This window comes from Clupea harengus, chromosome 4, assembly GCF_900700415.2.
Source record: "Clupea harengus chromosome 4, Ch_v2.0.2, whole genome shotgun sequence".
Classification (NCBI taxonomy): Eukaryota; Metazoa; Chordata; class Actinopteri; order Clupeiformes; family Clupeidae; genus Clupea; species Clupea harengus.
In genome coordinates, this window is record NC_045155.1 from 14,285,667 (window position 1) to 14,297,895 (window position 12,229).

General features: G+C 44.4%; 1 protein-coding gene across 1 annotated transcript in view; it reads left to right on the forward strand.

Annotated features, from left to right (window-relative positions):
- spen (spen family transcriptional repressor) overlaps nt 1-11,786 on the forward strand; it is a 32,615-nt gene extending 20,829 nt beyond the window's left edge. Inside the window, exons 11-15 of the mRNA XM_031566352.2 lie at nt 474-8,394; nt 8,502-8,816; nt 8,945-9,139; nt 9,386-9,544; nt 9,706-11,786. Coding sequence (XP_031422212.1) covers nt 474-8,394; nt 8,502-8,816; nt 8,945-9,139; nt 9,386-9,544; nt 9,706-9,837 — 8,722 coding nt within the window. The 3' untranslated portion in view covers nt 9,838-11,786. The remainder of the gene's footprint in view (nt 1-473; nt 8,395-8,501; nt 8,817-8,944; nt 9,140-9,385; nt 9,545-9,705) is intronic.
- Nucleotides 11,787-12,229: the final 443 nt, after the last annotated feature.

The following is a 12,229-nucleotide window of genomic DNA, read 5'->3' on the forward strand; positions in this document are numbered from 1 at the left end:
AAAAAATATATTGTAACTACTAACAAGTTGTACAAGTTGTAGCTTCAGTCACACTATGTTTATGTAATTACTGGAAAACAACCATTTTCCTTAATTATTACTCTCTGTGTAATACTGTGATATAGTCTTTAAATTGTGCTAGATGGTGTTTTTTACTTCCAATAGTTTGAAGACAATTTGAATCGAAGTTGACTATACATTTTGCATGTCCATTTTTTGTAACATCAGCCACACTACAAACTTGTACTTCAGCAATAGACAAATTTATATTTTTTCCTTGCCAAGAAAGTGCTAAGTGTAATTAGCCATAAAACTTGAAACTTAATAATAAACACCATGGTAGCTATACAATAATACTTGTCACAAAACAATCCAATTTGTAACGTCAGTCATGACTGATTCACCCAAATATGTGTAATATTTAATGTGTTTTCTTAAGTTCCAAAACAACATGTGTGTATTTCTGCTTGCAGAGATGAGCGCAGGCCGCCATATACTGAGTTCTCTGCTGAGCGGGCATACTATGAAAATGTGCGAACACCTGGCACCTACACAGAGGATCCTCGGCGCAAGTATGCTGCTAGAGGCCGGGAACTCTATGCAGAGTGGGATCCCTACCAGACGGACTACTATGAGCCACGCTACTATGAGGACCCCCGTGAATACAGAGATTACCGGGACCCTTATGATCAGGATATACGCAAATACAACTATTTACGGGAACGGGAGAGGGAGAGAGAGCGATTTGAGACAGACCGTGAACGTGACCATGGCCGCAGGACTATGGAGCACAGCCAAAGCCCATCTCTCCCCCGACGCCCAGCAAGCCCCACAGCTTCACCCTCACCCTCTGATCGTCTACCGAGCGATTCTGAACATCCCATATATAGTCGGTCATCAGAGAGAAGTGGCAGCTGCAGTTCTCTTTCACCACCACGTTTCGAAAAGAGGCCGGATCGGTACAATAAGACGGAGAAAGCTGACAAGGAGAAGCCATTATTTGACACTGAGCGACTCAGCGTAGTAGAGAAGGAGAAGCGTTCTGTCAGAAAGGAAAAGTCTGACAAAGATCGAAGTGAGAAACAAAAGTTGAGGAAGCTGAAACTGCCTTCTTCTAGTGTGCCATCTTCAGAGACAGACCCTGACCCTGAACCTGACAGGGATGGCAGCCCAGATGGTGGCCCAAGAGCCAAGGGCAGCAGATTTCTTGGTAAAGAGAAAGAGAACAAAGGACGTTTGGATTTACCACCATGTGTAGTGCAGCTAACGCGAGTTAAAGAAAAGGAGGGCAAAGTTCTGGATTCATTCCCTCATGCAGTCACAGAGAAACCAAGACTGAAAGTTTCAACTGACACTGTTAGGTCTCCCCCTCCACCTCCTGTTCCTGCAGCAGAACAGAGGGTTTTCTCCACCCGGATGGAACTTCAAAAGGGAGAAATTCTCAGGCATGTAAAAGTACCCAAAGAGAAGGGCTTGGCAAGTCAGGTTGAATTGGTGGAGAAGGATGGGAAAATAAAAGCTAAAAAATACTTGAAGTCTGAGCCTGCACTTGAGGGTACCAATTCCTCTGTAGATGTTGACCGTTTAGCTGCACGAAAGAAACGTTTTGAGGAGGCAACTGTAAAAACTGATAGGCTTAAAAGGATCAGTGAGGAGGAGGAGGAGGAGGAGGGTAGACTTTCCCTGAAGAGGCCAGTCGACGGTGCTCTGTCAAAAGACTCAGACGGTGATAAGAAACTACAAGGGAAGGATGGCTATAAGAGAGAGCATCGAAAAACTAAATTAGAAAGGCTGGTAACTGTTTGCAGTAGTCCTACAGACAGAGACGAGTCTGAGTGTGCAGCACTTGGTATGGACTCAGGTCTTAGCCTTGATCTGCAGTCTCGCCTTGGAGAACCAAATGAAGAGTCAATGGACGCTCTAGATGTCTCTAGTCAGAAGCTGGGAAGTTTTGGTTTGAAATGTCAGAGTCATCCTAGTATTAGTAGGCCATCCTCTGACGATGGAAGCCAAGATCAAGAACAGTTCAGAGAAAAAGAACACCTGCATATTAGCAACCAAGATTACCCTGTTGAGAAAAGCATAACCGTGCATGATGTCCGACTATCTATGGACATAGACCATTCCCAAAGCTGCAGAAAACAAATGGAACAAAACCGCCGACTTCAGAAGCAGCTGCAAGAGTATGACAAGTCAGATAAATCTGAAAGCCCTGTTGGTGTAGATTCAGAAGATTTGGAGCGGCGGAGTCTAGTTCATGAAGTGGGAAAGCCACCACTGGATGTCAGCAATGTTTCTCCACCCAGCAAGCGTAAAAAACTAGAGACACTTGACTTTGAATTTAATTCAAAACAAGAGCGTAACTACAGAAGCTCTAGATCAGCTAGTGAAGATTCTGACAAGGATTCAACCAATGTAGCCCCAGCAAGACACTTAACATATGGTGAGGAAGAGGTCAATGCAGATTCTCCACACATGATGTCCAGTAAAGACTCCAAAGACTCCCTCAAAGCAGAGGATAAGGCCAGCACTCGCTTAGATGTTTTGAAATACAGTTTGGACTCTTCCACTGGGAAAATGCTTTCTGCTCAAACAGAGCATTCCAAACCAAGGTCAGGTTCTCAAAGTGCTGAAGAAGAGATACGCTGGGAGAGCAGAATGAAACAGGACACCCTACGCATGGACATGACTTTCCCAAGTAGCATTGTTAAGCGGGATGGAATCCGTAAACGACCTGTTCGTGAGCTAGAGCCAGGAGAGGTTCAGTCAGACTCAGACGATGACAGTGACAATAAACATCTCTCACCCAAATCGAACACCTCACTCTCATATTTGCAGAGGGAACGAGAAGACAGACATTTGGATATCAAACTATCTGGCTCACTTGAAAAGAATAAGTTTTATGAGTTTGCCCTGGATAAGACTATAACACCAGACACCAAGGCTCTATTGGAACGTGCAAAGTCTCTCTCCTCCTCAAGAGAGGACAATTGGTCATTTTTAGGTCATGAGACCCGGTTAACTACTCTCCGCAACAGTTCAGACAAGGAGAGGGTTGAGCCAACACCACGACCTATTCCCTCTTGGTATAAAAGGAAGTTTAAACAAGACTCTGAGGGCAAATTGGATGATAAAAAGGAGATGCCCAAGACCGAGGACCATGAACGACAAGAGCTTTTTGTTTCTCGCTTCCTTCGCAGCTCCATATTTGAACAGGATTCACGTCGTTTGCAGCATCTTGAACGCAAAGAACAGGATCTTGAATATGGTGCAGGTAGACTTGCAGGCCAATTGAGTGGCACTGAGGGACATATAGGGACTGGAGTTGAAGATGGTACGCAAGAGCCAATTGTGCTTTTTCACAGTCGTTTTTTAGAGTTACAGCAGCAGAAGGGCCGAGATCACAGGGCCCACGAGGAGAGAGCTAGTGTGCCCGACGGAGATGAGGATGACAAGGCAAAAGAAGGGAACCAGGAGCAATTCCCCAAAGTGGATGAGTCTACACAAGCCATTAAACCGATAAGTCCCGTCTCAGCTCCGTTATTAGCAGTCCATGCCCCATCAAAGGAGACTTCTCAACTAGATTATAACCTACAGGATAAATCAGATGTGTTGTTTTCCATAACAAAGTTTGCAGTCCCTCAGATAAAGGATGAGGATATGGTAGATGCAGCTGAAATTTCACCTTCCCAATCTAAGCAAATGGAAAAGTATCAGATTCCTCCAACTGTTAGCATTTCAACAGATGACCCTGTATGCAAAGAAGAAGAGGCAAAAGAGGAACCTAAACAGGAACCACTTGAAACTAAAGTAACTCCTGTTAGTACTTTGACAGTCGAACCTTCCACCTATATTGATGTCAAGCCTCCCACTCCTGGCGCCTCCCTGAGTGTTTTAGAACCAGCAACTGAAGCAGCTGAGGACACACAGACTGCAAAGTTATCACCCAAACCTGTGGGGATACAAGAGGCCCTCAAGGAGGAATCTCAGCCTGAAAAATCACTGCCCTTAGACAGCGATTCACCCAAGAATGTAGATGCGCCTCTTGAGATGGCAGTGTCCATATCAGATGCTGAGACAGAAGCAGCACCTCCTGCACGGAAACAACCCAAGAGCAAAAAATCTAAGCTCACCCCAGCAGCACCTCCAACCCCTCCTCCCAGCCAGCCAGCAGGAAATGAGAAGCCAGTCACTCGCAAAAGTGAGCGAATTGACAGAGAAAAGTTAAAAAGAGCATCATCTCCAAGAGGAGAAGTTGTAAAGGGCAATGTTGATTCTAAAACTAGAGCAAAATCACCCATTCACTCTACAGATACAGAGCAAGGGTCTGAGTCAGATGGAGTCAGAGGCAGGCGCCGGCGTAATGTGCGCTCTGTTTATGCTACACTATCTGAGGGTGAGGTTGTGCAACAACCCGGAAAAGATTTGGTTGAGTCTCCCCGCTCTACACGAAAGCGTGGTGCTGATAAAGACTCGGTTCAGCAAGATTCTACTCCCACTACTGGCAAAAGAGGTCGTCCTAAGACTCGTAAAGTGGGAAGAGTTGAAGATGTGTCACCCGTGAAGGAAGACCAGCCTAAAATGTCTGAGGGAGAAGGCACTGACAGCAAAGAGTCTGGTGGCAGTGACATTTCTAAAGTGGCAGAGGGTTGGCGTTCTCCCAGGACTCAGAAAACCCAGACCTCACCCCCCAGGAGTACACAAAGTAGAAAAACAGGCAAGGTTGAAAAAACGCCTGAAAAAGTGGACATCCTGTTTGACAAGTGTGAAGCTGATGAAATTGTAGCCTCAGAATCCCAAACTAAATCAAGTGAAGAGTCCCAAGAATTGACAAGAAAGTTATCAGAGGATGCCAAACAACAAACTAAAATCCAGAAAACGTATAAAGGGAATGAATCTACAGAAACCGCTGAAAAGAAATCTGAAGAGGATGAGGAAGACAAACTGGATGTATCTATTGAGAAACGGAAACCAGTTGAAAAAGGTTGTAAGACAAAACCACCAAGACTGACGCGTAGCTCTAAAACAGGAGGTGAGGACAAGTCACTTAGTCTGAAAAATCTTGTGATTCATTTAAGTGTGGATGATGTAATAGGTGTCCTTCGCTCAGGGGAAGATGAGCCTGAACCATTTCAAGACTCTGTGAAGAAAACAAAACCTGAAATGCCTCAGAAAGAAGACACCACAACACCAGATTACCTTAAGGAGGTGGATGACCTTAGTCCAGATGAAAAAGATGAGGAAACTGATCCTGAGACCCCAATTGACCCTACTGCAGCTCTCCTGGCTCGTCAAATGGAGCTTGAAAGGGCAGTTGAGAATATTTCTAACTTTACTGTAGAAACGCCTCTCCCAGCTTACAAAGAACCACCTGCAGAACCCCCAGCCCTCTCACCGCCAGTTCCAGTGGAAGAAGAAAATGAAGTGGAAGAAGAAAAGCCTGCTAATCCTGCCAGTGAAACAGAACTTGCTGCAGCAATTGATTCAATTACTGCTGAGGATATCTCTGCAGATACAGATGCATTCACTGCAACCTCATCCTACCCTCTCCAGCTCCCCACACCAGTACCAGTAATCTTGCCAATATCCAGTGGAGCAGTGGAACCTGAGCCTCCAATGGCTTTCAGTAACGTCATGAACACAGATTCAGAAAGTGGTATCGTCACGGATCCCAAGGCGTCTGTAGTAATAAACACTGAATCTTCAAACCAGGGAGAATCTCAGCTTGTAGGAACACAAAAGAAAGCAGGAAAAGCCAGACCGAAAACTCCAAAGAAGTCTAGAGGTCGAAAGTCTACTGCATGCAAGAAAGGAGAGGTGGTTGAAGAGCCTGTTTCGGAAGCTGAGCCAACAACAGTAAAGCTACCAGAGTCGATTCCTGAAGACATGAAAACTGTTAACCCAAAGGCAGTTACTACAGCAGCAACAGTACCAGCTGTTGTCACTGCAGCAGCTGCCTGTAAACATGATGTTAAATCAACAGTAACTCTTGACACCCCAAAAGAGGCTGAGCAACCTGCTGTAGAGCAACCTGAACCACAAGAATCGGCTTTTCATTCAGGCAGTAGTAGTCCTGCACATTTTAAATTACAGCCACCACCACCCACTGACCCCATTGCCCCTGCTCTCACCCCATCTCCAACCCGATTGAATGTACCACCTGTACGCCCTGCCAAAATGGCAATCTCATCACCAACTTGGCTGAACAGATCTGAGGGGGCCTCAGCTTTATCCACACCTACCCCACAAGTAATAGCAACACCACCCACAGCACCTGTTCCAGGTATTGGAAGTGTATCAGGGAACCCACCCTTACCCCCTGATACTAAGGCATCTGACATTGATCCCAACTCTAGCACTTTACGCAAGATCCTAATGGAGCCTAAATACGTATCAGCTTCAAACAGTACCTCTGTCCCTAGCATGGTTCTCACGACTACATTAGTGGAACCTCGTGTGTCTGAGAATGAGAATTCATCAGACCCCTTACCAGTGAAACCCTCTATTTCGGAAGATAGGCCCGCGCCTCATACACCACATGCCATGCTCCCGCACCCCGCCCCATCTAAACCCCAAGAGAATCAGCGCATTTTCAGTGAGAAGATGGTGAATTCAGTGATTTCTTCTGCTACCTCAGTTATTAGTCGGATTACCCCCTTTGATTCTGATGAGACTCCTCATATCTCTCTCAGTAACCGCAGTGCTGGAATGTCATTGCCCAAGCAGAAGTACAGAGCTAGTATGAATGAAAATAGTTTACCACGTTACTCTGGATTGACCGTAGCAGAAGAGGGAAGCAGTGTAGGTCGGCCAGTAGTAGATAACCCAATTTACAATGCAGGCCCAAACCCTGGATTAAGGGTGAATACTTCAGAGGGTGTGGTGGTGTTGAGCTACTCAGGACAAAAGACTGAAGGACCTCAACGGATCAGTGCCAAAATTAGCCAGATCCCTCCAGCCAGTGCTGTTGACATTGAATTTCAGCAGTCAGTATCTAAATCCCAGATTAAACAGGAGTCTGTCACTCCATCACACCCCTCTACTCCAAAAGGATCCCAGACCCCCACAGGTTATGGACATACGGGGATGTTATTAACTGGCCAGACGTATAATACTCAGCCTGTTATCTCTATTAACCACGGAAGCCCTAGCTCTGAGAAGTCTGAATCATTATACCACAGTGGTTCCCAAGGTGGTCCTGTCAAAATGTTCCAGCAGTCAGGTAACAATCCTCAAGTTCTAATGTACAATCAAGTAATGATGCAGCATCATGCGAAGAAAGGGCCTGGAGGAGACTCCATGACCATGAAAGGTGAGGCAAGTAAGCTGATACAGTCCTCCAACCTGAGTCCAGTCTTGAGCTCACACCACTCCTCTTTGTCTGGTAACCCCAGGGTTTCAAGCCCCACAACTCCTACTGACAGATCAGTTCAACACCCTAAGCAAGAACCTCACTCTCCCCGGACATCTGGCCACTCACCTTCACCTTTCCCCAAAATGTGCCATCCTGGTAGCTCCCTCTCTCCTATTGGTTCCTCAGTGGTTTTAGGCCCAAACGGCCCCATCTCTCAGTATGTCTCCAATATGCATCACCAAGAACAGTCTGTTATAATGCCTACTCACAATATTTCCCAGTCAGTACCAATGGGTCATCATTCTCAGGGAGATGTTAGACTCCACACTCCTCCTCTCTCTGGAATAAGCTATGGGATGCGTGCAGAGTCACTGGCGTCTCCTCGGTCTGGGGCTCAGCAGCGGTCCACTACACCTCAGCCAGCAGCAATCAGGGACATAGTATTGCAGGCACACGCAGGTCCTCCTGGATCAGGAACAGGAAGTGGAGCTAATGAGGAGGAATTGAGACACTTTCATCAGGGACTGCGAAGACCTGCTCCCTCCCACCTTCAGCCAGATGTCATGGTGGTCCCAGGTGACTATAGAGGGTTGCATCATGGTGGACTACGTCTAGATCAGTACAATATGGCCTCTAGGGATGTACGAATCCTTATGCACCATCAGTTAAGTGAACACCAATCTGTGGACTTGCATAAGTCTCGTACTCCAGAGGCCTCAATGACCTCCTCCACACACATCTCTGCAACTGCTTCTAAAACTCCCCCTGGTAAGGCTGTACCACCGTCAGGAAAGGAAACCCCAAAAGGTCTCGAAGTCAAGATGCCACCTTCACCTCATACAGAGAGTAGAATTATTGGGCATCCTCCTGTTTCTGTCATGATGTCACCTCAGGGTGTCCAACTTGTGCATCCTGGTGGCGCCACTTCCATGCCAGAGTATTCAGCAATGTACCGGGAGATGCGGGGCTACCATCCCCAGTTTCCTGGTCACCCGTCAATTGGCATGAACCTGGCACCACGCACTATACCCCCTTCTCAGGTGACTCATGTTTTTTGTGCAACTGTAATGGTATAATACCTATAAATACTATTTTTGAGCTGTTTTGAACACGCTCCTTATGTTTTCTCCTCTGTCTTTCCCAACAGGAAGTAGATCATCCACACAGGAACAGAATTTCCCCAGTGCAGGCCTCTGGAGCTATTGCTGAACTCAAAAGTGAAAGCTTGCACCTTCGTCATCCAGCCATGGAGTTGTCACACGTCTCTAGGATTCGCCGAGAGGCTATCTCTCCCTCCTTTGTACCATCTTCTGCAGCGGCCCACAAGTCACTTCACAAGGGGCATCAAGCTGTCATCTCTGGCCCTCCTCCGCCAACTGCTTCAGGCCCCTCCCAGATGCGACCAGATGTGAAACTTGAACACACAGAGCACCGTTCAGTCGACACGGTGAAGCTTTTAACAGTAAGTGAACACACAGTCACAGACACAGATAGAAAGGGTCTGGGAATAAGTGTCATTGTGCGTTGGAGCTTTTACTTTTTTAACCATCATTTTCTTTCTTCCTCTCTTTGTTTCTTTCTTTTGAGCAGAAATATCCGATTGTGTGGCAGGGCCTGATTGCTCTGAAAAATGACACTGCTGCTGTCCAGCTGCACTTTGTCTCAGGAAACAACATCCTGGCACAGCGGTCTCTTCCACCAGTGGAGGGCCCTCCAATTCTTCGCATAGCACAGAGGATGCGGCTGGAGGGAGCACAGCTTGAGGGAGTGGCACGAAGGATGACCGTAAGCTTCCTGTTTTATGTTGTATGAGTGCATGAATTTGCAAGGACACTGTAATGTAAGGCACTGCACTATGCCATATTAAAATGTATGCAATTATCTTATCCAGTTATATACAATTAGTGTGACAGATGTAGCTGTCATAGATGTAAATAGAAAAGTGGTTGACAAGTGTGGCAAAAAGATACAAAGTCTGTATTATGAAAGAAAAATGTGTTGAAGTAAAAATCCCATCTCCTTTTTCATCAGGTGGAAGGTGACTACTGTCTTCTGTTGGCTTTACCCTGTGGGAGGGACCAGGAGGATGTCCTTGCTCAGACTCATGCTCTTAAAGGTGGATTCATTACCTACCTGCAAGCCAAGCAAGCTGCTGGCATCATCAATGTTCCCAATCCTGGCTCTAACCAGGTCTGTGTACACATTTTTTACCTTGTGAATGAGAAACCTATGTAATGAATACGTTGATGTCAGCGAAAGACAATATAACAGATGATGCAGGAGTCATGAAAAACTATTTTGTTGAAGATGTCTGAAATGATTTTCCTTCTTTGTTTTTTTTCTCTTCGTAGCCAGCCTATGTTGTCCAGATTTTCCCACCCTGCGAATTTTCCGAGACCCACTTGTCTCATCTCGCCCCAGATCTTCTTAACAGCGTCTCCAACATCTCTCCTCACCTCATGATTGTGATTGCCTCTGTGTGAGAGCCATCTTCTCCAAAACCACTGGACGTCAACACCAGCCTATGGGACAGCCTTTTTTTCTTAAGTGTGAGGACATGAATATGCCTCGCTGCGGGACTGGGCTCACTCTTTTTTGCATCATGCACTCATTCTCCTTTTTTTTTCTCACCAGATCCTTAATTCATCCTCTCAACTTTTCGCGTCTATGCATCTCTACGGAGAAAGCAAAGATGGGCGTAACTGGATTTACAATGATCAATTATATGATCATTTATTTTATTTTTCTCATTGATGGACACACAGAGGATTTTCTTTTCTCTTTAAAGCATCAACAAAGGAGATGAGTTTAAAACTTTTGAGAGGGAAGATTAAACAGCCCCCCCCCCCCTCTCTTTTCACTGATGATGATTGTGATTTTTTTTAGAATTTCTTAAAACGATAAATCTGATCAGTCATTGCACTATGTTGGAGAAATCAAATTGAGAATCAAGTACTTTTAACCTTGTACAGATTTGATTATGACATGATGCTTTTAAAAAAAATAACATGCTCCTGTCACCAGCCTTCTCTGCGCAAGAGACAAAACTGAGCTGGTGAGATCTTTTTTTCCTGGGATTTCACCATTTGAAGAAAACGTGAACATACACGACCGACACGTAAATATCAGCTCTCTACAGACTTCTCTGCAACTACTGTTCTGTCTTGCCACCTTAATTCCGTGTCATTTTTTTTAGATTTTCTTCTCTATGTACCAGGCCCTGGAACTCCACAGGGGATTCTGGAGTTGTACAGTTTACACTTGATGCCTCAATGTGAGACTATAAGATATACGTTTTGCTCAACTTTTTTTTGTCTCTTCAAGATTGAAGGCGAAAAGGGGTGAATGCGAAAATTTGTAAATATTATAAATATTTAAGGACTTACAATGGACAAAAAAAGACAAGAAGCTGGGAGACCAAGTGGATTACAGCATATCATTGACCACAGATGATAAATTATGTCAGGAATGTCCGAAGGGGGACCTGCTTCCCCTTACTTTGTCTTTAGAATAAATTCTGTGCCAAAATACCTTTTAAAATAATTCAGATGAATACAAAAAATGGAATAACAAATGGAATTCAAGAATCAAATATTATTTTCATACTTTTTGTATTTGTCACATTGTTGAAATTGTTTCTGTTGACTCTGCCTTGTTTTCAATGATTCGTATTGTTTCCCTCTTGTTTTGTCCGCCCTAATCCTTCTACTGGAATCTAGTTCACTTTCACTCAAAGACATGATGTGGTGGTGGTGGTGTTGGTGATGTTCTTTTGAGGCCACTCCCTTGACTGTTTAAATAGTTATCTTCTCTATGTCCCTGTTTTTCTGCCTCTATCTCATTGACAACACGTCTGACTAAGAAATCTGGTGTAATTAGCTGTGCCATGTGGTCAGACCAGTCTGAATGAAATGTTAACGCGTGAAAATTATGTCTCTAATTGAAAAAGAATTTTGGGGATGTTCTCCCTTCTTATACTTGTCTGTCCACTGTCTCCCGAGCCAAGATGTAAATAGTCATTCATTTTATCTTTGAACATGTTTATTTGCGCTCAGATTTTGTCTCATTTCAGGGTCCTCATTTTTGTTTTGTATGACAAAACAAAGCAGTCTGAAGAAGACAGAACCAGGTGGAAACCGATGCAGAAAGTAGAACCATGTTTCTCAGTTTTGTGGTGTGAATATTTGTACGACTGCAGGCTGACAGTTCTCATGGTTATGTTGATGGCACTTATAATTTTTGATACAAATTCAAAAAATACCAAAAGTAAGAAAAGAAAAATCAGAACTGTTAATCTAAAAAAATGTCTTTTGATTTATCTTTATTTCATCAGTTTGTATTTTTGCTGTTCCTCTATGAGGACATTTTAAAATGTAAAATAAATTTTGTTGGTTAACACTTCTACAGATCATTAAAATGGTCATTCACTATTTCACTTTGTGAACTTTTGCTTGTGGGAGGGAGGGAGCTTTTATAATATTTCCCTGACGTGCATCCAAAGCCTTGGTGGTAACGTCTCCATGGTTGCACATGCACTCGTTTGGCCACACGATGTCAGCCAAATCTCATTGTGATGAAAAAGTTCCAGGGACAGAATGGCTGTGGTCATTTATTTTCCAATGTGTTGACAAAATGACTATTGTTGCAACTTTGACCTTAGGGTAGTTTAACTGAAAGCATTTGCATTATCCTCATACAAAGAATAATGAACAATGACACGCATTTGCATCATCCTCATAAAAAGAATAATGAACAATGACACTGACCAGCAGTGGATCGCACAGTAACCACAGTTACGCTTTGAAATATAATTCATCTAAACTGTCCTTGCTCACAAACTAGAAACACACATCCATATTACTGGATTAGTGCTCC